The sequence below is a fragment of the Lipomyces doorenjongii genome (genome assembly GCF_038497915.1).
Source record: "Lipomyces doorenjongii strain NRRL Y-27504 unplaced genomic scaffold V1508scaffold_70, whole genome shotgun sequence".
In the NCBI taxonomy this organism is placed as follows: domain Eukaryota; kingdom Fungi; phylum Ascomycota; class Lipomycetes; order Lipomycetales; family Lipomycetaceae; genus Lipomyces; species Lipomyces doorenjongii.
Genome location: NW_027118137.1, coordinates 19,777 through 41,618, shown reverse-complemented (window position 1 = coordinate 41,618; position 21,842 = coordinate 19,777). Strand labels below are relative to the sequence as shown.

General features: G+C 46.3%; 7 protein-coding genes across 7 annotated transcripts; 4 read left to right on the top strand and 3 right to left on the bottom strand.

The window, feature by feature from the left end:
* The first annotated feature begins 195 nt into the window (after positions 1 to 195).
* Positions 196 to 4,872, top strand: V1508DRAFT_441691 (P-loop containing nucleoside triphosphate hydrolase protein). Its single transcript, XM_066942299.1, has 4 exons — positions 196 to 615; positions 671 to 900; positions 956 to 2,384; positions 2,449 to 4,872. The coding sequence occupies exons 1-4, from the start codon at positions 340 to 342 to the stop codon at positions 4,567 to 4,569; spliced, it is 4,056 nt and encodes a 1,351-aa protein (XP_066793462.1). The 5' UTR covers positions 196 to 339; the 3' UTR covers positions 4,570 to 4,872.
* A 706-nt stretch (positions 4,873 to 5,578) lies between these two features.
* Positions 5,579 to 8,865, bottom strand: V1508DRAFT_424599 (fungal-specific transcription factor domain-containing protein). Its single transcript, XM_066941318.1, has 7 exons — positions 8,394 to 8,865; positions 7,937 to 8,333; positions 7,665 to 7,878; positions 7,581 to 7,612; positions 6,192 to 7,494; positions 5,963 to 6,105; positions 5,579 to 5,908 (listed from the first exon to the last, which is right to left on the bottom strand). The coding sequence occupies exons 1-7, from the start codon at positions 8,522 to 8,524 to the stop codon at positions 5,816 to 5,818; spliced, it is 2,313 nt and encodes a 770-aa protein (XP_066793461.1). The 5' UTR covers positions 8,525 to 8,865; the 3' UTR covers positions 5,579 to 5,815.
* A 2,538-nt stretch (positions 8,866 to 11,403) lies between these two features.
* Positions 11,404 to 12,661, top strand: V1508DRAFT_424595 (uncharacterized protein). Its single transcript, XM_066941317.1, has one exon. It carries the CDS (start codon positions 11,542 to 11,544, stop codon positions 12,424 to 12,426), a length of 885 nt encoding a protein of 294 aa, XP_066793460.1. The 5' UTR covers positions 11,404 to 11,541; the 3' UTR covers positions 12,427 to 12,661.
* A 342-nt stretch (positions 12,662 to 13,003) lies between these two features.
* On the bottom strand, positions 13,004 to 14,246 carry V1508DRAFT_375823 (uncharacterized protein). Its single transcript, XM_066937583.1, has 5 exons — positions 14,036 to 14,246; positions 13,825 to 13,986; positions 13,533 to 13,766; positions 13,325 to 13,480; positions 13,004 to 13,269 (listed from the first exon to the last, which is right to left on the bottom strand). The coding sequence occupies exons 1-5, from the start codon at positions 14,136 to 14,138 to the stop codon at positions 13,127 to 13,129; spliced, it is 798 nt and encodes a 265-aa protein (XP_066793459.1). The 5' UTR covers positions 14,139 to 14,246; the 3' UTR covers positions 13,004 to 13,126.
* Positions 14,247 to 15,383: 1,137 nt separating this feature from the next.
* On the top strand, positions 15,384 to 16,285 carry V1508DRAFT_359914 (uncharacterized protein; the record flags this gene model as incomplete). Its single annotated transcript, XM_066937126.1, has 2 exons — positions 15,384 to 15,763; positions 15,817 to 16,285. The coding sequence occupies 2 exons, from the start codon at positions 15,384 to 15,386 to the stop codon at positions 16,283 to 16,285; spliced, it is 849 nt and encodes a 282-aa protein (XP_066793458.1).
* Positions 16,286 to 17,896: 1,611 nt separating this feature from the next.
* V1508DRAFT_266075 (uncharacterized protein) lies at positions 17,897 to 18,626 on the top strand. Its single transcript, XM_066936465.1, has 2 exons — positions 17,897 to 18,114; positions 18,173 to 18,626. The coding sequence occupies exons 1-2, from the start codon at positions 18,010 to 18,012 to the stop codon at positions 18,449 to 18,451; spliced, it is 384 nt and encodes a 127-aa protein (XP_066793457.1). The 5' UTR covers positions 17,897 to 18,009; the 3' UTR covers positions 18,452 to 18,626.
* A 1,715-nt stretch (positions 18,627 to 20,341) lies between these two features.
* V1508DRAFT_424583 (acyl-CoA N-acyltransferase) lies at positions 20,342 to 21,590 on the bottom strand. The gene is made up of 5 exons (XM_066941316.1): positions 21,131 to 21,590; positions 20,967 to 21,069; positions 20,845 to 20,901; positions 20,612 to 20,784; positions 20,342 to 20,557 (listed from the first exon to the last, which is right to left on the bottom strand). Exons 1-4 carry the CDS (start codon positions 21,417 to 21,419, stop codon positions 20,670 to 20,672), a joined length of 564 nt encoding a protein of 187 aa, XP_066793456.1. The 5' UTR covers positions 21,420 to 21,590; the 3' UTR covers positions 20,342 to 20,557; positions 20,612 to 20,669.
* Between the last annotated feature and the right edge of the window lie 252 nt (positions 21,591 to 21,842).

Genomic DNA, 21,842 nt, shown 5'->3' with positions numbered 1-21,842 from the left:
ATATTACGAAAGAAGTTTCGAGCCTACATGAATGTTACTTGAAAAATTCGTAAATTATTTCTTAGTACTTATAGTCTTTGACTATACTACTTCAAGGTTGCGGCACGGCGATTCGGTCAACCGCGACCAGCATGTAGTTTTAAATCGGGGGAGGACTCTGGAAGTCTATTCTACATCTCCGTTTCCGTCCACCAGGCGTTAACGGACGTTTCAGTCAGTTGCCTTCCAAACCTTGAGAATTCCTCAACTCTTGTGTTTCTGCGTTTCCTCTTCTTGCCCTGCAGTCCTCGTCTTTGTGCGTTTTCAATCACGCAAAGCTGAGCTAGTAAGGTTGCAGACATGGTTTCGGAGAAGACCCCGACGGTTATTCCGAGCGACACTTCTCCCCTTCTCAGCAAGGGAGTCTCGACTGCTTTCGATGCCCCGGTGTATTCTGATGAGTTTTCGTCCTTGCCACCTTCGGAGGCAGAGATTCTTCGTGAGCAAGTCCAGCACACCGAAAAGAGCGCTAGTTTTATGTCACTGTTTCGATATGCGGACACATTTGACAAGCTTCTCCTTCTTTTCGGAGGGCTTACTGCACTCGCGGAGGGCTGCATGAGGCCTCTGATGACAGTAAGTGGCACAGGATGATATTTGATTGATAAGAGAGTACTAAATCTACTTGTAGATCGTTTTTGGTCAAGTAACGGACTTGTTCTCCAACTATACGCGATATATTCCTTATGAGGAGTTTTATAGCCCTGGATTTAACTACAGTGGATCGCACAATAGCAGCACATATGGTTATAATGAGACCTACTACAATCAGACTGTGTATAACAGCACTGAGTCCTACAATTACATGAACGAGTACATTGACCCGGACTACTTTCAACGTGAAGTTAACAGACTAACAGTGTATGTAATATTGACTCCTAGTTACCTTTCGATGTGAAATCTTACATGACTGCAGGTACTTTGTCATTATTGGTATTGCTGATGTTGCCCTGTCATATTTCTCTACATACCTGTTTATCGACCGCGGTGAAGTCCTCTCAGCTCGTATCCGTGAGAAGTACTTGGAAGCGACCCTTCGACAGAATATTGGTTACTTCGACAAGGTTGGCACCGGCGAGATTACCTCTCGCATTTCGGCGGATGCAATTCTTATCCAGGAAGGCATCTCTGAGAAGGTCGGTTACTGCGTCGCCAACTTTGCTACCCTTATCGCTGGTTTCATTGTTGGCATGGTACGATCGTACAAGCTGGCATTGATATTGTCATCCATGCTTATTATGATGATGTTCAGTTTCGCTATTGGATCTCAGAAAATGAAGAGTGCTATTCGTCGCTCGCTCTCTGGCTACTCGGTTGGTGGTACTCTAGCTGAGGAGGTGCTCGCGAGCGTTCGCAATGTCCAAGCGTTTGGTATTCAGGAGCGTCTTGCTCTTCGCTATGACAGTCACCTTGTCGTCACAGAAAAGTACGGACTTCGTGCTGGTATCTGCCTTGGCATAATGTCCGGTATCCTATGGTTCGGTATTTTCGGTGCTGACGCGATCGCCTTCTTTACGGCTCCTATGTATATTCAGCAGGGCGAACTGACTACTGGTATTGTCGTCACAGTGTTGTTGACTATCACACACGGCGCATTTGCCATGTCCCACATTGCTCCCCATTTCAAGGCTTTCACCTCCGCCACTGCCGCTGCGACAAAGATCTACTCTACAATCGACCGCGTCTCTGCTATCGATTCTAAAGATGCTTCCGGCGATAAGATTGAGAATATTAACGGTGAAATTGAGCTCAAGAACATTAAGTTCATCTATCCTTCTCGTCCGAATGTCGTTGTCCTTGATGACTTCTCGCTTAAAATCCCTGCCGGGAAGACCGTTGCACTTGTTGGCGCGTCAGGATCTGGCAAGTCCACTATTGTTGGTCTTATTGAGCGTTTCTATAAGCCTGTCAAGGGTCAGGTTACTCTTGATGGTCACGATATTACTTCTCTCAACCTCCGCTGGATGCGTAGTACTATTTCGCTTGTATCTCAAGAGCCTACTCTGTTTAGTACCACCGTCTACGAGAACATCGAGCAGGGTCTCATTGGCTCTCCTTATGAGAATTTGAGTGCCATTGAGAAGCGAGAACTTATAGTCGAAGCTTGTAAGCAGGCCAACGCTCTGTCTTTCGTTGAGGCTCTTCCTGATGGATTCAACACTAACGTCGGAGAGCGTGGTTTCTTGTTATCTGGAGGCCAGAAGCAGAGAATTGCAATTGCACGTGCTATTGTGTCGAACCCCAAGATTTTGCTGTTGGACGAGGCTACATCTGCTTTGGATACGAAGAGTGAGGGTATCGTCCAGGAGGCGTTGGATCGTGCTGCTAAGAATAGGACCACTATCGTAAGTTCCTTTTTTTCTTTTTTTTTTCGATCTACCGAGCGAATGTTGTTAATTGGAACCTTAGGTTATCGCACATCGTCTTTCCACTATCAAGGATGCCGACATGATTGTTGTTATGAAGCACGGCGAGATCATTGAGACTGGTACCCACAACGAGTTAATTGCCAGAAAGAGCGACTACTACGATCTTGTTCAGTCCCAGAAGATCGAGAAGCAGAAGAAGGCGACTATCTATGGCGAGGAAACAGGTTCGTTGTCATCAGAGACATCTTCTACTCTTGATGAGAAGCTTGACAATGAGGAAATTCTCGAGAAGGTAAAGACTAAGGCCAGTGTGAAGGTTCGTGATCTTGGTTCCGATGTGGAGGATGTTGAAAACGAGGCTGCTGAGGTCACGAATGAGTCGGGTTACAGCATCCCAGATTTGGTGAAATTCATTGCTCGTCTTTCTCAGTCCGAAAATTCCTACGTTTATATGGGAGTTTTCTGTTCGGTCATTCAAGGTCTGTCGTATCCTGCACTCGGCGAATTCTATGGCCATGCCATCCAGGGTCTGCAGTTCGTGCTTTCAGATCCTGGTCGCATGTATAGCGAGACGTACAAGTATGCTGGACTTTTCATCTTTCTCGCAGTTCTGCTCTGTGCAACTACTGCTTCCGCGATTTCTCTTTATACATATGTTGCTCAACGCCTTATTCGTCGCATCCGTTATCAGATGTTCCGACGCTTCCTCCGACAAGACATTGCTTTCTTTGATCTCGACGAGAACACAACTGGTACTTTGACTATGTCGCTTGCTCGTGAAGCGCAGTCCATTGATGGTCTCTCTGGAGCTACCTTCGGCCAGATTATGAATTCGATTGTCAACGTAATTTCGTCGGCTACCTTGGCTATTATTGTCGCCTGGAATTTGGGACTTGTTTGTGTTGCGTGCGTTCCTCTTATGGTTCTCTCTGGTTTCTTCCGCTTCTGGGTTATCGCCAAGTTTGAGGAGACCGTTAAGAAGTCGCATGAGGCCTCAGCTTCGTATGCTTGTGAGGCAGCGTCTGCTATCAAGACTGTCATTTCACTCACTCGGGAGGATGATGTATGCGAGCACTACCACGATGCTCTTCACGCACAGACTCTCAAGTCGCGTGTTGCATCTCGCAAGTCTGCGATTTTGTATGCCGTCGCTCAAGGTATGCAGTACTTCATTACTGCACTTGCATTCTGGTACGGCGGTAATCTACTTCGGATCCGTCAGTACGGTCTTCTTGAGTTCTACATCGCCTACATGGCTGTCATTTTCGGTGCTCAAGGTGCTGGTATTGTTTTTTCTTTTGCATCGGATATGGGCAAAGCTCGCCTTGCCGCCATCAATGTTAAGAAGCTGTTCGACAGAGTACCTGAGATTGATGCTTGGTCTACCGAAGGCACTAAGCCCGAGAATGTCGAAGGCAATATTGAGTTCAAGGACGTCGTCTTCCGCTACCCCACCCGACCTCAAGTTCGTGTTCTTAACAGTTTGAATCTCCGCATTAAGAAGGGAGAGTATGTTGCCTTAGTTGGTGCTTCCGGCTGTGGAAAATCCACTACCATTGGTCTTATCGAATCTTTCTACCGTCCAAATGGCGGTCAAGTCCTCCTCGACGGCGTCGACATCCGAGACCTCAACCTTAACGAGTATCGATCACATATTGCACTCGTGTCGCAGGAGCCAACTCTCTACGCTGGCAGCATCCGTGACAATGTCAAGCTTGGATCACCAGATGAGAATGTTTCGGACGAGGTTATGATAGCTGTCTGCAAGCAGGCCAATATCCATGACTTCATCATGTCACTTCCTGATGGCTATGATACTCTCGTCGGATCCAAGGGCACTCTACTCTCCGGTGGCCAAAAACAGCGTGTTGCTATTGCTCGTGCTTTGATTCGTGAGCCAAAGATCCTTCTGCTCGACGAGGCCACTTCTGCTCTAGATTCCGAGTCAGAGAAAGTTGTCCAGGCTGCGTTGGATGAAGCCGCCAAGGGCCGCACTACCATTGCCGTAGCGCACCGACTAAGCACAATCCAGAATGCTGACGTCATTTTCGTATTCGACCAGGGTGTCGTTGTTGAACAGGGTTCACATCAGGAATTGTTGGGCAAGAGAGGAAAATACTACGAATTAGTTCAAATGCAAGCGTTGGAAGAGATGCAGTAGGCGTCAAAAATTTTTGAAGGTTTATAGAGGTGTCTATTTTGTCTACACTCATTTAGTTCTGATGTTGTTTTATATTTTTCTTTGTTTTGTAAATATCGCATAGATTGTTTGGTGTTTCGTTGGGGTAGCATATATGCAGGGAAGCTGAGATTTGTAGATGAAGTGGCCGTCATAGGAGAGTGAACGCAGAATCGGCCTACTATTATTACGCACTAAATGGTCATTAACCTCTGTGGCTTGGAGGTACATATTACCAGTCAGCCATCGCAGGCCCAGCGCCTTAAATAAACCGATGATCCACCCTTAATTCCCTGATTCTCTAGCCATGCAATAGCTTCGTCTAAACATTTCGGACACCTCGGGAGAATAATCACCCTGAGCCTGAGCATAGAATACCAAAGTTGTCGACTACAAGTGGGTATTTGGAGATGTCCACTGCAATACTGGACTTCCACTTTGAAGCAATACACACCACACTCCCTCAGAATGTGACACCGCATCAAGCGACGTTAATGTATTCCAGCCCTTGTACAGCTAACGTCTAGGCGCTTTGACGTAGGTAGCATGCGTGTGATATAATGCGTAGTACCGATGTTGCAGAAGAACTGGAATAGTCTCTTATACGTGTCTATTCCGGCCATCACCATCGTACAACGCTGTACAGGGCCAGTAAGTTAGTCGGGTGACACCTACCCTTCGCTTTCGTCGCATTTAGGTTAACTCTAGTCAAAGGTTTATTGATATAGACTATCCGAATGTGACCGCTGTGGAAGATTTTCGGTCTAGGTCTTTAGAGATCGCCATGGGGTTGACGTTAAGTGCACAGTTGGAATCTGAACCCTGAAATACATAATTGAGAGATCATCGCCCACATGAGGATGTATTGACCTTGCAGCTCATGAAGAGTCATGTACTCCGGCCACTCGCCTCTTTTTTTGTTTATGTGATTGTGGCCTGGTCACTGTCTTCTATCATTTACGTTCTAGAATTGTTTAAATGGCCCCACAGTTTACGGGTTAAAAGTGCCCAGCTGCGATTAATACGACAATGATGCGCCTCATCCTGTATGGGCCTACACTTCACTCTGTCTAAATCGCAATATTGGGCAATTTAGTTATAACTATAGAATACAAACCTACCGAAGGAGGCTAACAAGCATGCATCATTAACTCATCATCAGGTGCTGATATACAAGCTTATATTGAACAATTGTGTCACCCAACCGCATCTTTCAATATCAACTCCGTCATATGGGAAATCTGAAGAGCCCCGGGGAGTCCTGGGACATTTCTAGGACATCGTCGATGCTTCGTGCCTGATAGTTAGAATCCCAGTTTTCCTACACCGCGTCAGCCTAAAATCACTCACACTGGCCCATTAATAATTTTCTTACCACATCAAACAGGTCTGCCTGTATTTCAGAAAAATTAGCGAAAGTAGCCGGATCCGGTTGCAGCGAATTAGATAAGTTGATCGGAAGAAGCGGTGCGCTAATGGAGGCACCGGAGTGTGTCGCTCCGAGGTGTGAAGTTAGACCTGTCGCAGTCAATGACGATGGATCTAAGTAATTTTGTTACAATACAACCATGGAAATATGACTGTCAAAGAAAGCTCATATATACCTGTTGAAAAAGTGCTGGAATCGCTGCGAGCAGCCGGCATATTGGTGACAGTCCTTCCTAGGTCTACTGATCCTCTCATTCTCATATGTTGAGCTTTTCCGAGCACAATCCTTAATACCTCGGCTGCTTTTTGAGCCTCTCGGGATGAATCTCTTGATTGGAGCCAAATCAGATATGAGATGCTTAAGGCTTGTATCACCCGTTCCCTCGTGTCAGTATCTGGGGTGTCTTTCTGAGACTCCGAAGATGATTCTGCAGTAATGTCATGATTGAGGTCAAGGCACAGGATGGTGGTCGCAAGGAGGAATTCCTGTTTGATACTCGACAAGACTATCCATCGATCTTGGTACAGCCGTCCATCAGACTGTGTCTCTTCGTTCAAGATCCATTGATACTGCAACATATGTAGTGCAGCTTCAATGCATGTCTTGCGCGAATAGGTGTAACGGCTGTTGGTCCTAGCGGGGAGCATGTACTTACGATGCAACACACACTGGCATTTATGAAATAGAATGGCCAAATATATGGCACTCAAACTGAAATCGGGCCTATCCGACTTCGTCGTTGGATGCATACGTAATCCGGGCGAAATATTATTATAAGTGTCGTGAAGGACCTGATCCAGTCGCATAACTTCAGCGTATGACGACGGTCGCGTTGAGGTTGTCAAGTCATATATCATGCCAAAGACGGCAAAAAGTCTATTCTTCGCCATCATGCATAGTATCGGTGTCTTGTCTGTGTCAGGTCTTTCGGGCGGTAACTCAACCACATCCTCATCAAAGTCCTCGTCCAGCAGATTGCGAGGCTCGGCGGTATCTGACTGTGACACCCTGATCATTCTTGGAAGTCCGACTTGAGTGGACGCGATTATATCTAACTGAGCGATTATAGCCCAGGCCCTCCGTCGCATCTCTGCATGGAAAGGTGAAATTCGAGGAAAATGGGACGCATCTCGGTGGTATCCCATATGCAGAGCCATCCGCACAATAATTCCCAGAATGATCCAGACGCCAATTTGAGTATCCTCGCTTCGACGGTACTCGATGTGCAAGTAGAGAAGAAGAGTTTCAATGGTATAAGGCACGGATTTCGTGTACTTGCCTAGGACAAGGCATTGCACTACCTTCTCTCGGTAGATCTCTATGAGACACTTGGAGTCTGCAGCAGATTGCATGTAGAGGGGTTGGCCAGATGCGCTAGGAGAAAACTGCTGGTGTAGCACTGATAAGCACATAATCGCAAACAAAAGACCAATCCACATGACTGGGGTGTCCTGCGGATGGTCCCAGAACTGCTCATACTAGCTAGCGTCAGTATGTGTGCAACAAGCGCCAGCCAGAAAAGCTATATGTAGTATGACACGGAAACAGTATCAAACTTCCTTACCTCCTTAAGAAAAGTTGGACTGTGAATGACCACTGTTCATCTTAGCCACAAGACAGAGGATTTTAGCGTGCTGGATCAACATACCGCTTGGTATCCGATCCATCATATGAAAGTATTTCAATATGAGTCTGTCGACAATCGGTCTCGACGGAATGGCCGCCAGTATCTCTTGCTTGTTCACGTACTTGTATTGTCCCAACAGGAGATCTGGTCCATCGTAATCTGGCACGTTTGTTGCTAGCGGATTACGTTCCATGGGTTCATGGTCATCTTCAAAGTAGTCTTTGAGCTCTGCAATCTGCAAAACGTCCTATTAGCTTCTCAAGGACATAGCAACAATATCGAACACGGCATACTCCGTCTAGAATCGCGGTCCAATGAGCACTCTCGACATAGGTTGTTTCGGAATTTTCCAGGCTGATTCGTCCAAAGCTGTCTGAGAACTGAGATGGTGGGTCTTCGGACAGCTTATCCCCATCCACCTCGTGTTCGTTCACTAATGACAAGAAATTCGTCGAGCTATGCGTCTCATTGAATTGCAGGTAGGTGGATTTCGCCACGTTCGCGTTACTCATCAGCGAGATGACCAGGCTTTCAAGCTGACCGATTCGGTCGTGAATACTCGTGGACGCTGCTGGACGCAACTGACTTCGATCCGACGGCTCTGCGACATTGGAATGAACATAACTGCAAGAAAGCGAGAGACCTCGACGGGCACAGGTCTCACAAGGCTGGCCCCGATCACATTTCAACCTGTCCCGGGAACAGTGAGCAGGCATCCCACTTCAGAACAAAATCTAGAGAACAGCCTACTTTCTTCTTCTGCACAGGTTGCATGACAACTGAGGTTTAGCCCTGCGTCGACTTGGATTGGGCAGTGGCCTTGTGGACTGAGATGCATCTGGTCTCTCTACCATCGCGGACGGCGGAGAGAATGTGGTCATAGTAAGTAATATTTTAGGTCGGGATAATGCCTTATCTCATGTATATGTATCTTCGTGTCGGGATAAGTCCCAAATGGAGAGTTTCGGTCAACTCTTACGTAATATTCTGATTTTCGGACTTCCACCTCATGATCAATTGTCAAGTAAACTATAGTTTCCAAGACTGAAACTTTTAAAAGCTGTTTATTCCTACTCTTAGTCGTAATCCGGTTCGGTGTCTATATCAGTCGTCTTTCGTAAGTCCTCTTTATGGCATATCTTCCTTACAAAATTTACACAAAACAAGAAAGGACTCTAAACCCAAACCCACGATCTCTAATTTACGCAGCGCCGGGCGGGACTACAACGAGTATATGCCAGCATCTAAACATACAGTTGTGGCATACGTGTAGCACATCTTCCTTGTTCCTGTATTTGTTGTGTTGCGGAAAGTTGCATTTGCCCTAACCCACGATACGGCCTTTCCAAGAGCCACGTGACGTGTTCCGAATAGGTTATTCCGTGGCCAGTCACGTGCCTGTCAAGGACGTCGCTGAGTAGGTGTCGCTAAGCGTGAATCTGGCGCGGAAGCCCCAACCTCAACATCAAAACCCGAGTATTATATACATCCCTAATTTCAGGAACCGCAGCTATTCTATCTAGCCCAGAAATCCGCTTAAAAACCCTCTGTATGCTCCTAGCTTGCTCGACAACCGGAGTATAGCTGAAGAGCTTCTCCGTCTTAGGCCCCGAACTGTCTCCATCCCATTAGCCTACAGAGTGTACACCGCTGCAGAATACGCAAGGAATAATAAGGTGCTCAGACACTCTGCGCAGTCAATCGGGGTACGGGATCATAGGAGAGAATCCGAAATCCGCTCATATAACGTAATCTATAGGAACTTGGTCATATGGGGAACCTCTACTTTGCAAGTCTATAACTTATAACTTGGGCTATAACCAACCTTCTAAAAGCGATCACTCTGAAGGAAAGAGCCAAAATGCAATGCAGCCATTAGAAAAATATGAATTTCCATCCACTAGAAGTGCTGCCCACCACTTTGAAGTTCCTAGGAACTCTCATCCCTCGAATGGCTGGAGCTAAATCGCGTACTCAGTCTCACGAAAGCTATCAGATCCTCTCGAACAAACGGAAGAAATAGACACTAGTACGATGGTTTACACGTCTTACAGCGACAGGGTACCCTGCAACACTGGCGTTGTTGAAAGAAATGGCTGAAGAGCTTCGTAGTCGACGACGAGTCGCGTTGTATCGAAAAAACGAACCTACCGATTCTACTCCTATTGGCCACCAATGGCTCTACCGATTCCTAAATCGCTATCCAAACTTGACAGGAACTTACGCACGCCAATTGGAATCTGCATGACATAAAGAAGCAACCCCCGACAAGATTACAGCCTGGTTTGACGCGTTTAAAACACGACTCCAAGAACAGAAGTACGAACTCTGCGATATTTACCATATGGATGAGACAGGATTTGCACTTGGTGGCACACAATCTACGGGTATAACTGTGCTCGGCGAGTATTAAATAGCCTTCGACTTCCTGCTCTTGAGCCGCCATGTACTCCTCAAATACAACTAATACTATGGACCTAGACCTCTCCATTCTGAAGAGCTCACCTCCAGATCTAACAGAACTAAAGCACGCAAATTCGGCCTTTAATACAGCTTTGGCAAGCAATGAATATTCTGCTTCGCCAACTCGGCAATATGCGAAACGAATGACCCAGCTGTCAAAAGTCAGAATGCTGAACTAACGATTATAGGGAAGGAGCTTCAAGAGTGTAGGGAGTTGCTTCAGATCCGCAAGAAACGGGCAAGGGGATCAAATTACAGGGCGAATTTGTGTTTAGGACAGAGGAAGTGTGGAAAGAAACCTTTTGTTGAAAATTGTCCGCGAGGCGAAAGAGAAACTTAAGGTAAAACTAAGTGGGCGCCCTAACCGCCCAATTGAAGTAGAAGATAAAGTAGAAGAGGAGGAAGAGGCAAAGAATAGTTCGAGCGTGTCGGAGCTGAATTTGGTCAATTGTATGGCACGCAGGACAAGGTCCAATGTAGGAGTTTGAATTTAGTCACCCGGTTCTCAATATGACCAGGTTCCCCATACATTACGTTATATGTATGTCCATCAAAAGCAAACCATATGTTCGTCCTTTACAAGCCTTAAGTAAAATTAATTTCTTAATGAGCGTCACAGAGGAAGTTTATCATGAAAACGTCTTCTTTTGCGAGCCACCATTACAAACACGGAAAATGTTAGCGAAGAAAACATCGGTATTCGGGTAATGAATGGAAATTAAATGACAGATTTGACGTCATTAGTCCGTCGACAACTAAAGTTAGCGTTGGGAAGGGGATGGTCTGTAGAGAATAACCTAATACCCTACCAAGGTCCGAGTGTCCGACCCTCCGCTCCGCCCGGTTCAGGGGTATTGAGTACTCCAGATCACCCACGCTGCATTCACCGCCGCTCCTGTCGCACTCCGCTCCATACAAGTCTATGGCATTACGAGAATTGTTAAGTATCTAAGATGATATGGGCATTCAGAGCAAAGAAACATAGAGTCAGAACTCATGGATGTGGTCCTGCGACGTCTGGATCCAACTCCGAGGAATGTATAGCTGGAACTTGTGAATAACATCATTCGCATCATATTGGTCCTTATAAACCAACGCGCTGTTCGGATTTAAAACAATTAGCCCCATCCGCAGTTAACCAGCACATGCGTTGGCGTAATGTGTCTCCTACATCGAAGATAAGTAAACATCAGTTAGGTTCTCCGTTCCGGTATAAGACCTCATGGCCCATCTGCCATTCCGTTTATCTTAAGGCTATTTTCTTCGACCCAAAGCAGTTAACCAGCCCCTCCATCATGTCAGACCAACACCTCGCCGCCTTGCTCCCTTCCGCGGGCGCCTCCCTCGAAGTAATCCACCCACCCCAGGTCCTCACGAGCTCCTCATCGAAGTGAAATCCATCGCGCTCAACCCAGTCGACTGGGCTCAGCGCTCAATGGGCATTTATCTCCGAACCTTTCCTGCGGTCTTAGGCTCCGACGTTGCAGGCATCGTGATCTCCGTCGGCTCCTCTGTGCCCTTTAATGCTCCCCAACCAGGCACCCGCGTCGCTGCCTTCGCGTCCTGTTTTTATGAGGGAGGCGACGCAAACCATGGCGCCTTCCAGCAGCGGGTGCTTGTCCCCGATTCGAACGTGACGCCACTTCCGCCAGGGGTGAGTTTCAACGAGGCGAGCATTCTCCCCATGGCGGTCATGGTGGCATGGACAGGCTGGCGCACTGTAGGTGTTCCTGTGGACACAAAGTACACACCTGCGGACAAGAAAGGCGTGCTGATTTGGGGTGGTGCGAGCAGTGTCGGAAGTGCGACGGTGCAGACTGCGAAATCGATGGGGTTCGTCGTTTATACTACAGCAAGCGCGAAGCATCACGAGTATTTAAAGAGCTTGGGGGCGAGCAAGGTGTTTGATTATAAGGCCGAGAATGTGGAACAGGCTATCGTGAAGGCAGCAAAGAAGGATGAGCTGACGTTTGATGTGGGCTTTGATGCAGTTGGTCAATTGAAGTCGTGCATGGACATCTTGATGGACTTGAAGGCAGACGGGACGGCGATGTTGGCGTCAGCTCCTCTTGTGCCGGACGATGCGCCCAAGGTTGATGGCGTCGTGGTGAAATTTATTATGCCGCCGAGTGGGGAGAAGGAGAGGGCGGAGTTCTTCCACCATGTGTTTAGGGTCTGGTTGAAGGAGAAGTTAGCCAACGGAGAGTTTGTGCCGAGTCCGAAGGTTCAGGTGCTTGAGGGAGGCTTGGAGGGGATACAGAATGGGTTGGACAGGTGGAGAAAAGGAGTTAGTGGAGTGAAGCTTGTGCTCGAAGTTTGAAAGGCGACGCTGATAGGCGACGCTTGTGGATTCATTGGGTGTCGGTTGGTTGTCTTGCACTTATTCATATGTCGTCTGTCCAACAATGTTAGAATAAACCAGCAACAGGTGATAATCGTGCGCTCTATACCGCATAGTTGAGCATGCCCACCGTCTCCCGGAATGACAAGTTGTCTGCGAATGATATTCGCCCCGACGCTGATGGTCCAAGGGATGATATACACCGTCCTTCAACATTTCTAAACCAAGCGCATACCATACCGCCCATATCGGTGTCACACACAGATTCATGCCACCATGGACATCTTGTCATGTATATGACGTGATCCTCAAGTGAATATGCGGTCTGATACTCTTAGTAGATCGAGTCCCCGTGATATGACCGCACAAGACTTGTCCCAGTGATCAATACCACATATAATTAAGTATTGTTCTCTGAACTGGTTGAGAAGCAAATGACGACTTATAGGTTCGCTGCTGCAAAATTTAGTTCATAGGTATAGAAGATCCAGGAGCATTCGTCGGGAACGGATTCTCACAGATAATTAGTGCAGAGTTCGTTAAAGGGACAAATATGTAATATTTTGGGAATGCTATATTGTGGATATCAATTAATCTAGATCATTTTATATATACAAGTACCTAGTATAGAATGTTATCCGGTTATGTCGCACGGATTGTACATCTATTATACTAGTACTTATCCCGGAGATCTGCGATATACATCTGTTTCCACCACAAGTACATCCAGCTTTTGATCATGCACTTCGCATGGAAATTCGTCCATTGACGTTTCTGCAGCATCATCCTCTCGAACCAACTGTTCTCGTAAGGCAATTCCAACTAATTCACGATTGTTATGTCGACTCCTCTCAATATTACAACCCTAGGGACTTACCCAACAATGGACCATCTCGGGCCCACCTTTGAGATATTATCTTGTGGAGTTCGATAAAGTTGTCGTAGAATCCTTTGCCTCTGCCGATTCTCTCACATGCCATACTGAATACTAAACCCGGGACGATGATTAAGTCAAGACCGGAAGTTTCCAATGCTAAATTGAATTAGCCAATTTTTAATGCAAGAAGTTCAAGAATTGTCTATACCATCCTCGCCTTCTGAAGGCTCTTTGATAGTGAAGGTATGGGTCCCCTCATTCTTCACGAGGAGTGCCTGCACTGCTTCATGATCTCGCATCTTCAGCATCTTTAAGAATCGAGATGGGAAGTAATTGGATTGACCATTACTATCCAGCTGGCTCTGTGCCCTGCGGAATAAATTTTGTACGTCCTCCGATAACTGGGATGTATGTGTGATTCGTGGTAAAAACACTACTTTACCTAAGACTGTGTAAGACAAGCATCCAAGAGAGCGCAGATGACCCCTGATCCAGCATACCATCATCAAACGCATTCTTGACCAATACATCAGTCCTCACTTCGACGTTCCGGCCACTTTTGCGCGGTATAGCATTGGGAATTTCCATGTGCATGTATAGGCCGATGGTCTTCGCGGTTTTATATTCAGGCAACGATCGTACAGTGTCGGCAATTTTGTTCGCTACAACTATATCAGCCATCACATACAAAAGCAAATATCCGAAACATACATTGCTCTATTATACTTTCCTGAGTGACATATTTCAATCGCTCGGCGATCCTCCAACGCATATGTTTCTTCGCCGCGGCAATTACAGCTAATGGTTCAACCATACGGTAATTAATTTCCAATGGCGTCAATTGAAGGTACTCTTAACCAACTAGCTCTCGGATTGGATGTGATCGACGAGGTGTATAGCACCGCAAAAAGATATAATGTTGAACTGTGTAGTGAGCCAAGTCACGCCCTGCAATGATTTAGATTTTAAGGTTTCCATAAATGCGGGTAATGACGGCTAAGGACGGATTATAGTTCATGCCAACAACATCGTGAATTCATAAGCTATGTGCCGTGTAAATGCATCAGAGCATTGCACCGTATATATTCTAAGTAGCTATTCACTTCTTTGGACTGTTCTACTGATTTGTTAAGCGTTTCCTGGTGTATATACGGAGCTAGTGTGACTTGCGACTGGCAGACAACTCTCCAACTGGACACTAGTAGATCTTCTGATAGTCGATGCAGGACGAGAGCCAGTTCACACCAACGCAGGATCACGACTTCTATAGGCAGGGTAGGTTAGCGTCGTTGCCAACCCTAACATCGTGTTTCTCGTCAATCCGTTGGGGGGACGAGATGGTTACAGATGACAGATGGCACTCGATCAAGCATAAAAATTTGATATCTATGGAGTCGTGAAAGAGTGGGGGTATGATTGCTATCGATTCGATGGAGTGGAGGTGGGCTGCTATTATTGGCATCCACAGCGGAGATGTCAAAAATATGTCCGGGTCTACATGGTCGGCGTCGCCTATCGCATCCGCTTTGTGAGCGCGTGACGGCTTTAGCTGTGGAGCCTGCACGTGAGACCTGTTTAAGGTTTAAACATGGTCGATCCGCATTTAGGCGAAATGGCAAGGAGCCCTAACCCGCCCTCCTTGACAACTGATAGACGCCGGCGATCTTTGCCCCGACAGAGAGCAAAGTAGTTATTTACAAATTAACTATATGCTGAAAAATCAGCTCGAGTGGCGTTCTTGACTGTCAGTTGGGGTTGTCGGCCGGGGGAGCCGCCGTCTGGCTATTTAAAAGTAGTGCCGGTGTCTTGGACCACGTGGGGCGGGCGGATGCGGAGCCAGACTGGGGAAGGGACACGACACGACACCGCTCCACTAAGCTCGTTGCAGGCGTCGTGCCGTCGTTCTCCACTCCGCTCTCCATAGCAAAATTATCACTACCGACACTACCAGAGGAGAGTCATTGCTTATCAATTGCCTCACTATTGTCTCACCGGTAACATAAATATCGCCGGCACACGCCTCTCAAGAATCCTGTATCAAAGTCTACATTGCACACAAATGGTTCCACCATCACTTTCAGAAGACGACATTGTCCCTGCTGCCAGCCCACCAGTAGCGGCCGCTACTGTGGTGGAGTCTGTCTTTTCTCAGTTCTCACTGGCTTCCCAGGTTGCTGTTGTAACGGGTGGCGCTCAGGGCCTGGGATATGCAATGGCCGCGTCTCTATGTTCTGCCGGACTGGCAGGCATAGCCATCCTCGACATCAACCCTGTGGTCGGAGAAGCCGCTGCTGTCTCTCTTCAGGAAGCGTATGGCACTTCCGCTCACTTTTACAGAGCCGATGTCACAGACGAACTCGTCATGAAGACCGTCTTTGCTGAGATCAATGCAGACTTTGGTGCAATTGATGTCGTCGTCTGCTCTGCAGGTATCGTTGAGTAAGTCACTTCGAGCAATTTATTTTTTCAGTACCATTGACTAACGGATGTAGAAACTACCCTGCCGAGGAATATCCATTCTTTCGATTTCAACGTCTTGTCAACATTAACCTGTCCGGCTCCTTCCTGTCCGCCCAGGCTGCATTCCCGTACCTTAAAGCCCGCGGTGGCGGATCCATCATATTCATTGGCTCCATGTCTGGTCACATCGTTAACTTTCCACAATGTCAGATCGCATATAACGCTTCCAAAGCCGGCGTAATTCACATGATGAAGTCTTTCGCGGCCGAGTGGGCTAAGTACAAGATTAGATGCAACTCCATCAGTCCTGGTTACATGCAGACAGAGCTCGTAAGTTCGTTCGATCCCAATATGGTTCAGCATTGGATCAAGAGCACGCCAATGGCACGTATGGGCCTGCCGCATGAGTTACAGGGTGTTGCGTTGTGGTTAGCGAGTAAGGCTAGCTCGTTCACTACCGGCGCTGATATCGCTGTCGATGGTGGATATACCACTCTGTAAACGCATAGCTTGTATATATTTCAGAGGAGTTGCTGGTTGGGTTTATGACTTTTTTGCGTTATAGATGTATTGTTTTGATTGGCAGCAATGTTTACTTTCATTAATTAATTTTTAATGGTACACCGAATTATAGAACATTACTTTAATGCGTGAGTTACGGGGAGTTAGTTAGCAGCTAGTGTCAAATGCAATCCACGTTTGTTGTGACACATTCAATGCTTCATATTACTCCTTCATTGGCTGATCCAAAATGGGTAGAGACCTCGCCTGTGCTCGGGTGTGGACTAGCGATTGGGCTGCAGATCCGACGCAACAGGAATGGAAACAAAGACTTACCCATCTCCTAACAGTATAGATCAATAACTGCAGAGACTAAAATACGAAGTTATTAGATTTTGTGAGACTTGCCTCAGGCACATACGCGTACAATTAAGCTCATAATATGTCGTGCGTAGCATATACCATCAGGTAACAGTGAGTCTAGCTTGCAGATATCGTCATTGCGTTGGCGGATTTGATCTGACACCTCCTTTATTACAAGCGAGCAAGCTCTTTCCGCTCAATTCCGGAGTGGGATGAGAACGTGAGGGGAGAAGGATTCCTGTAGGCTCCACGCCCGCTCCTAAGAAGAGGATATTATATTTGAAATATACATAATAAACTAACGGACCTACTGTGAAAATTTGATATCTTTCCGGTAATATACCAAACTATAAGGTTAACTTACCTCATAATCCAATATTTAAACTTTAAAAGTTTGACAGCTCAAGCTCCGTTGATGCACACTGGGCATGGATTTGGCCAAGAAGGCTTATTGCATCAGCCAATTCTGCCGGGAAAATTTTTACAGGCGAGAATTACAAATAATATGGTAATCTAACAGAGCATATGGTTATGGCTTGCAGAAGCACAGTGTTAGTCTCCATGTGTTCTAGGCGTTCCCAGCTCTCAGTCAACCCAATATTCCCGCGAATAAGCTCAACTGGTTTAAGATGCTAACAGTGGACTCTAGAACACACTATTGAAGGCAGTCGATTAAATTATGAGCTAGAAGGTAAGAAGATATTGTGATATTAAAGTGCGTAACAATTTAAAGGTGCAATGGGACAGCCAGAGAAAGGTTGACACGACTGGCCGCGTACATGGCCTGCAGTCCGGCACGGTTTATGCAATAATGCGAAATTTATCTTCCGCTTCTGACTACCTAGGGTGCAGAACATGGCAAATCGTTATCGTTTACGTGGAAATTTTATCTACTGATACGTCTTTCGTCTTTGCATGCGAAAATGTCGTGAAGGGGCTATAGAACAGTCGATCCAATGCATCTGCGCTACCAGGCACAGCGACATGCAGCAGATAAGAATTTCTGTCACCAAATTGGTCAGAGAATTGCGTAACTTGCAAGTATTGATTGCGCGAAGACTTCGCTCTCATCGTCCGAATATAAGTGTGCGCAATTCTTCAAGCCCAGTTTCTTGTCGCCAATCCTTTGCGTAGCGATTATCTAATCAAGTTCGCCAAGATCTCCATCGACAAGGAAATTAACGTCCTATCAGTCGAGCAGGATCCAACCCAGACTACCGAGAAGATCGCGGCATCCCATCAGCATATTGTTGTGAAATCCAATATTGCGGTACCGCAGTCCACGCAGAACGTCACTAAGTCCCAGCGAATACTTAGATTTATATGGGATACATTTGGAAAGGAGCGCGAGGAACGCATATATGTCCAGCGGATATATTTTTTTGTATGCATTATTGTCAGACTGGATTAAGTATCTCGACCAGACAAACATCAGCAATGCTTACGTCTCCGGTATGAGCGTGGATGTACGTCTTTGATACTCATTATACTACGCAAGAATTATGAGTTAGTTAACAGAGTTAGCTGCATATGCATGGCCAGAAGCGTAACCTTCTTACAACGTTCTTCAACATCGGGTATCTAACTGGCGCGGTCCCTAGTCAAATCATCATGAACCGCGTCCGCCCCTCTATCCTTATTCCGACTGCCGAGGTTCTGTGGTCTGTCTTCGTTATGCTTTTGGCAGTCTGCAAGACTACACACGCCATGTACGGATTACGGCTCCTGATTGGCCTTTGTGAAGCTATAAGTGACGCATGCCACAGCCCATTATACTACAAGCATGGAACGGACACGTGCTAAGAGGGATAACGGCGAATAAACGGGGATATAATTTCAACTGCGGCTCATCTAACCGTCGAATAGACGACGTCACCCTGACGTCTTCGACACTCCATTCCTTGCCAAATGGAACGTAACCACTTTCTTTGACTGCCGATCCGAATCTTCACAATCTACAGCTGGCGTTTAGGGCAACTATGGTCTTGGGCTTCAACTGGCATTAGAGGCGATTCGAGTGTCTACCACGTTGATGACGAATTGCCATCGACATATAAGTCCCTAATGGGCAGATGAACTCGAACTCGACATTATTAGCATACTCCACACGCGCCTTATAATCGATTTCTAGTTCCGCTACAAAGTGCTTACAATGGCCGGACCAAAATACCATATTGGTGACGCGATTACTTACCACCCCAATAAAGGTAAGTTGTCCTGCTGTCCTCTCGCAGCTGAACAAGGCTGATATAGCCAACTACCAACAGGCCTAGAATCGGAGGTTCAGCCGTCCAGCACCGGTGTCATTCACGATGTCATTCCCAACGTTGTCTGTGCAGAGAATGATATCCACAACGCTCAGGTGACAGAAAACGTCGTAACCCCGAACATGCCGACCGAGCCGATCTACACTGTCATCGACAACGTCAACGGCACTCAGTCGACAATCAGAGAGCAGGATGTCATCGGTCCTGCCGAAATTTTTTAAGTACTAAGAAGGATTCAAGTAATTGCTGCACGGTAGGAATATTTAGTCATCATGTAGAACTGAAGATTATGGATGGCAATTAAAGGTTCCATAATTTACCATTGGATAATGTTGGTTCCAAGCTGCCCTCAGCACTCTAGCCGTTGGCGACTGGATTGCCACTGCATTAAGGTCATCCACAATGCGGCGGTTTGTCTGTCCTAGTAAGTTTGCTTCAATCTGAGACGAAGCCAGCATTACTAGACCTGGCTTTCTTGCAGCTTAGCTTGCATCGGTCAACCGTTACCGCTAAGACTACTACTACAATGTTTGTCCATTATATTCGGTCAGCCGTACAACTTATTCGACACTCGAGTAATGCGCTCATCTTTTGCGATTACGGCGCCATCTCGTTCTGTCGGTGTTACGGTCAGGGAATATTCCTGCTTCACCTTCCCACCCCGCCTCTGCACCTACCCGCTAGAGCACTGTGACATAATAGGCGTCACTTCCGCATCCATGCATGCAGCTATCATGCACGGCATTATCAATTCTCACTGACGCTGTAAGAATATATACACATTTCAAGAGACTACATGCGGAGATATGCTCATCGACTTTTACTTCCAAGGCAACCGATTTAATCATGACACGATGGCGACTTGGCGACATAGCCTCGAATTTCAATCATGGTACTGTGTCAGACGCACAACTAGAGCGAGGAACACTTAAGTTTACTCACCTTGGACCCGCAAGTCAAATTGAGTTCAAGTTGGTCCAACATTACACTCCAAGTTAACTTGCTGTGAAGAGCCGTCAAGTCATGTTAAGTCCAATTGAGCGCATTTAATTCAAATGAACTAAAGTTCGACGTTGCACTGAATATTGGGGATTGAGGTTGCAATACCGATTTGATTTTTCTGCGTAACAAACAGTCTACCGAATGCGAAGAAGCTTACAGTGGGTCAACGCGAACCTGAGCCTGTTATCGGAAAATTTGTTGGCACTACCTCAGATGTTTCTGTAATTATGCCAAGATAACTTAACTCTACTACATACAGCTTACTTCACTTAGGCTATTGTCAATTTATTAAATATTTGACTAAATGCCGCCGTAGTCGAAGAACTGTGATCGCTCTATGTTATTTCCTTCTCGACTTAAAATTAAGTCGCGGGTCATATATGAGGCAAAATACAAGGCATACCTGCTCTATTCGCAAGGAATAGGGTGATGTGTTTTGCGACGTGAATAAGCTTGAACAACTAGAACGGAGTGCTGAAACCTGCGACGACCGTGACAAGTTCCAAAGCATCTACATATGACATACGATCTAGACGAAGTGCCGTACCCACGTTCTCACCGAGAACGGGATAGTCAAAATAGCAAATTTCTAAAATAGCGGGAAGAAACCTTACTAACCGGAGACCGTTAGGCTAGGTAGCTAGGAAATAAATCAACACGGATCCGCTCATAATAGATCATTCTCAATATTTACATTCGTCTATTACAATTATCGACTGTACAAAAACTTGTGAGTTTTATTCGCACTCAGTTTATATCACGCGACCGTCCTCCGATAATTTTAAATTTTCGATCGCTTCAATGAGATAGGCATCGTCTTCCTCTTCTACCCGTGAATCGATGTCTTCTAGTGACGACAAATCTTTCCTGTGATTTTCCATTAGCCTATCGTGGTAAAACATCAGTTAATGATATAATGTTACGAACTTCATGGCATACGCATCTTCGCCGTCCCCATAGTATCCTTTCTCAATTTCCATTACCCTGCAAATAGACGTGTTAGCGCATCCTTATCTCTGCATTTTGAAAACACCTAAAGCAGGACATACTCAAACGTCAATGTATCTCGGTACAAATGCAGTGCTGCTCTGTTCGACTTTCGGACATGTAAACTGACGTATTTCGCTCCGTAGCTCTCGGCTAAACCTCGCACTGGATAGCTTGTTAACCAACCTTTTAATCAAGACTATACCATTATTTCAATCCGACATACATGCCAGCGCCATAAGTTTTGCCGCAATTCCCATTCGTCGATATGTTCGCATAACAGCCAAACTAGTAACATGGCCATGCGGCACTCCATCCGTGGGCTCCTCTTCCATTTTGGCAAGAACGTACCCAACGATCTTGCGACCTGACGCGTCGGTCGCCACGAAAGACGCTTGCGGCCAAGTTAGCGCATGGTAGAGATAGTACCGCAAAATGTAATTCTCGGGCAGATTTGTGAGGTTGGCACTTTGCATGCCGGGAAGATCCGCAACTGTTGCTTGCCGAATGTTCATATTGAAAACTTGCGCGCCGTTGGGTTGTGCGGTGATGCGGAAATTTTTAGAAGTTTGGGATGATTTAAGATTCGCTAAATCTGTGACCCAACGGTATTTTATCTTCGAAATAAATTGATGCTTTGAATCAGACAGCTTGCGCCGTGGAGGATGTGGATGACGGTCCTCGAGTGTCGAAAATTATTGAGGAGCGTCTCAGAGTTTGATCACTTACCCGCATCTCATCGCATTCTGAACCCAGTATGGTGCATGCAGGTTAGTCCCGAAGTGTACCATCTCCAACACAACTGCAAAACGCTGCAGTCATCAGGCTGAAATTGAAATAGTGAGTTCATTAGGCCACTTTACACTGATTGTACTTCTTCAAAATTTATACTTCGTACAATATAACGGGTGCGTAGGTGCTTAACTATGGCCACTAAA

Bases quoted from the DNA above. Each gene is read 5' to 3' on its own strand.
- V1508DRAFT_424595 (XM_066941317.1), top strand. From the start codon at position 11,542: ATGGGCATTTATCTCCGAACCTTTCCTGCGGTCTTAGGCTCCGACGTT.
- V1508DRAFT_266075 (XM_066936465.1), top strand. From the start codon at position 18,010: ATGTCCAGCGGATATATTTTTTTGTATGCATTATTGTCAGACTGGATT. The intron at 18,115-18,172 runs GTACGTCTTTGA...TAACAGAGTTAG, and splicing joins TCTCCGGTATGAGCGTGGAT to CTGCATATGCATGGCCAGAA.
- V1508DRAFT_375823 (XM_066937583.1), bottom strand. From the start codon at position 14,138: ATGGTTGAACCATTAGCTGTAATTGCCGCGGCGAAGAAACATATGCGT. The intron at 13,987-14,035 runs GTATGTTTCGGA...ATATAGTTGTAG, and splicing joins GGAAAGTATAATAGAGCAAT to CGAACAAAATTGCCGACACT. The intron at 13,270-13,324 runs GTAAGTCCCTAG...ATCGTGAATTAG, and splicing joins CCGAGATGGTCCATTGTTGG to TTGGAATTGCCTTACGAGAA.
- V1508DRAFT_441691 (XM_066942299.1), top strand. From the start codon at position 340: ATGGTTTCGGAGAAGACCCCGACGGTTATTCCGAGCGACACTTCTCCC. The intron at 616-670 runs GTAAGTGGCACA...ATCTACTTGTAG, and splicing joins GCATGAGGCCTCTGATGACA to ATCGTTTTTGGTCAAGTAAC. The intron at 2,385-2,448 runs GTAAGTTCCTTT...TTGGAACCTTAG, and splicing joins CTAAGAATAGGACCACTATC to GTTATCGCACATCGTCTTTC.
- V1508DRAFT_424599 (XM_066941318.1), bottom strand. From the start codon at position 8,524: ATGACCACATTCTCTCCGCCGTCCGCGATGGTAGAGAGACCAGATGCA. The intron at 7,495-7,580 runs GTAAGGAAGTTT...GACGCTAGCTAG, and splicing joins GTCCAACTTTTCTTAAGGAG to TATGAGCAGTTCTGGGACCA. The intron at 5,909-5,962 runs GTAAGAAAATTA...GACGCGGTGTAG, and splicing joins AGGCAGACCTGTTTGATGTG to GAAAACTGGGATTCTAACTA.
- V1508DRAFT_424583 (XM_066941316.1), bottom strand. From the start codon at position 21,419: ATGAACATTCGGCAAGCAACAGTTGCGGATCTTCCCGGCATGCAAAGT. The intron at 21,070-21,130 runs GTATGTCGGATT...CAAGCTATCCAG, and splicing joins AAAACTTATGGCGCTGGCAT to TGCGAGGTTTAGCCGAGAGC. The intron at 20,785-20,844 runs GTTCGTAACATT...GGAAAATCACAG, and splicing joins GAAGATGCGTATGCCATGAA to GAAAGATTTGTCGTCACTAG.